This window comes from Plectropomus leopardus, unplaced genomic scaffold, assembly GCF_008729295.1.
Source record: "Plectropomus leopardus isolate mb unplaced genomic scaffold, YSFRI_Pleo_2.0 unplaced_scaffold23850, whole genome shotgun sequence".
NCBI classification, from domain to species: Eukaryota; Metazoa; Chordata; class Actinopteri; order Perciformes; family Serranidae; genus Plectropomus; species Plectropomus leopardus.
In genome coordinates, this window is record NW_024625881.1 from 1 (window position 1) to 1,537 (window position 1,537).

Sequence of the window (1,537 nt, forward strand, 5' to 3'; positions counted from 1 at the left end):
GAATGTGTGAGAAACCCAGACGAGCTCACTCACAGACGACAACGTCAGACGGCTGGAGTGCTGCAACTGCAACTTGCTGCAAATTGCTGCAAATTGCTATAAATTGCTCGTCTGAACTGGGCTTTAATCTGCAATGTTGCTTTTATGTACAACACCTTCACAGCGATTGAACTCCTCACCCACTCTTTCCTCCCAGGGTGCATCATGGGATACAACAGTCTCAAGAGTGCCCAGAGAATCCCAAAATGTCCTATCCTAACATCCTCTTCCTCATCACCTTTGTTTCACTCCCCCTCCTCCAGGCTCCATAGAGTTACGTCTCAACGACATGGTGCGAGCTGCGAAGTCATCCACCAAGTGCACGATTGACATGGCGAAGGATCGGGCCAGCCCTCGATTCTCCATCTTCCGCGCCAAGAAGATGAAGGGCTGGTGGCCGCTGACCCGCCTGAAGACTGCCGAGGACTTCGAGAAGGAGGAGAAGGAGAAGGAGGAGGCCAAGAAGAAGGGGAAGAAGAAGAAGAAGAAAAAGGACAAGAGGAGCAAGATGAAAAAGGAGGACATCGAGTATACCGACAGCCTCGGCAACACTTACCTGCTCATGGTACAAAAACCCTCATTATACTAATAATGCTAATACTGTCCGACAGAGACAAGAGACAGTTACTACAGATCTGACAGAGTGACATCTGTTTTACCATGTAAAAATTATTATTCCACAGATTTATTTTTTAACAGCAACTCCAAAATGAAGCTAAAAACCACATTTACTTCCCTCTTTGTTGGTTCAGTAATTTCTGCTATTTTTATTTTTTCGACTCCTCTTGTTTCTGTGTTCACGTTTATGTGAGATGGGGTTACAGTGGTTATTTGTTTTTTATTATATTACTTTTTTTTAGTTATCAAACAAGTTGTCCAGCAGCTGAAAGAAGATAATCCCTCATTTTCCTAATCGCCTTTTGATACGACAGTTTCTTAACTTTGAGGCAGGTCGATCAAAACGAAAACATGCTGCTCTTCTCCTGAACACCGTACTTTATTCACCAAACTTTTTCTTGCTTTCATCACGGTGGTGCCTGAGCTGTTTCCTACTTATCAGTCCATCCAGGATTTCATGGACTGTTTTTGTGATTGTTGCAGTCTGAAATCCTTATTTCATGGCGGCTTTTCTAAAAAGTTACATGCTATGAAATGATGTCATAGGTGTTTTGAAAATTGCAAAACTAGCTGTGATGCTGTTGTTATTTACAGTACTTTTTATTAAATGCTGATTCTGTTTTATATTTTAATTTAAATACTTCAATTGACATTTAAAGTAACACTGAAACTCTGTGTGTGTGTGTGTGTGTGTGTGTGTGTGTGTGTGTGTGTGTGTGTGTGTGTGTGTGTGTGTGAAGGGGAAGGTGGAGGCAGAGCTACAGCTGGTGACGTTGGAGCAGGCGGAGGCTAACCCTGTTGGACGAGCCCGCAAGGAGCCGGAGCCTCTGGACAAACCAAAGTACGACGCACACACACACACACACACACACACACACAC

General features: G+C 43.7%; 1 protein-coding gene across 1 annotated transcript; it reads left to right on the forward strand.

The window, feature by feature from the left end:
- Positions 1-302: 302 nt before the first annotated feature.
- LOC121966282 (fer-1-like protein 4) lies at positions 303-1,498 on the forward strand (the record flags this gene model as incomplete). Its single annotated transcript, XM_042516386.1, has 2 exons — positions 303-604; positions 1,398-1,498. Coding segments are annotated over 2 exons (403 nt in total), but the record flags the coding sequence as incomplete, so codon positions are not given.
- Between the last annotated feature and the right edge of the window lie 39 nt (positions 1,499-1,537).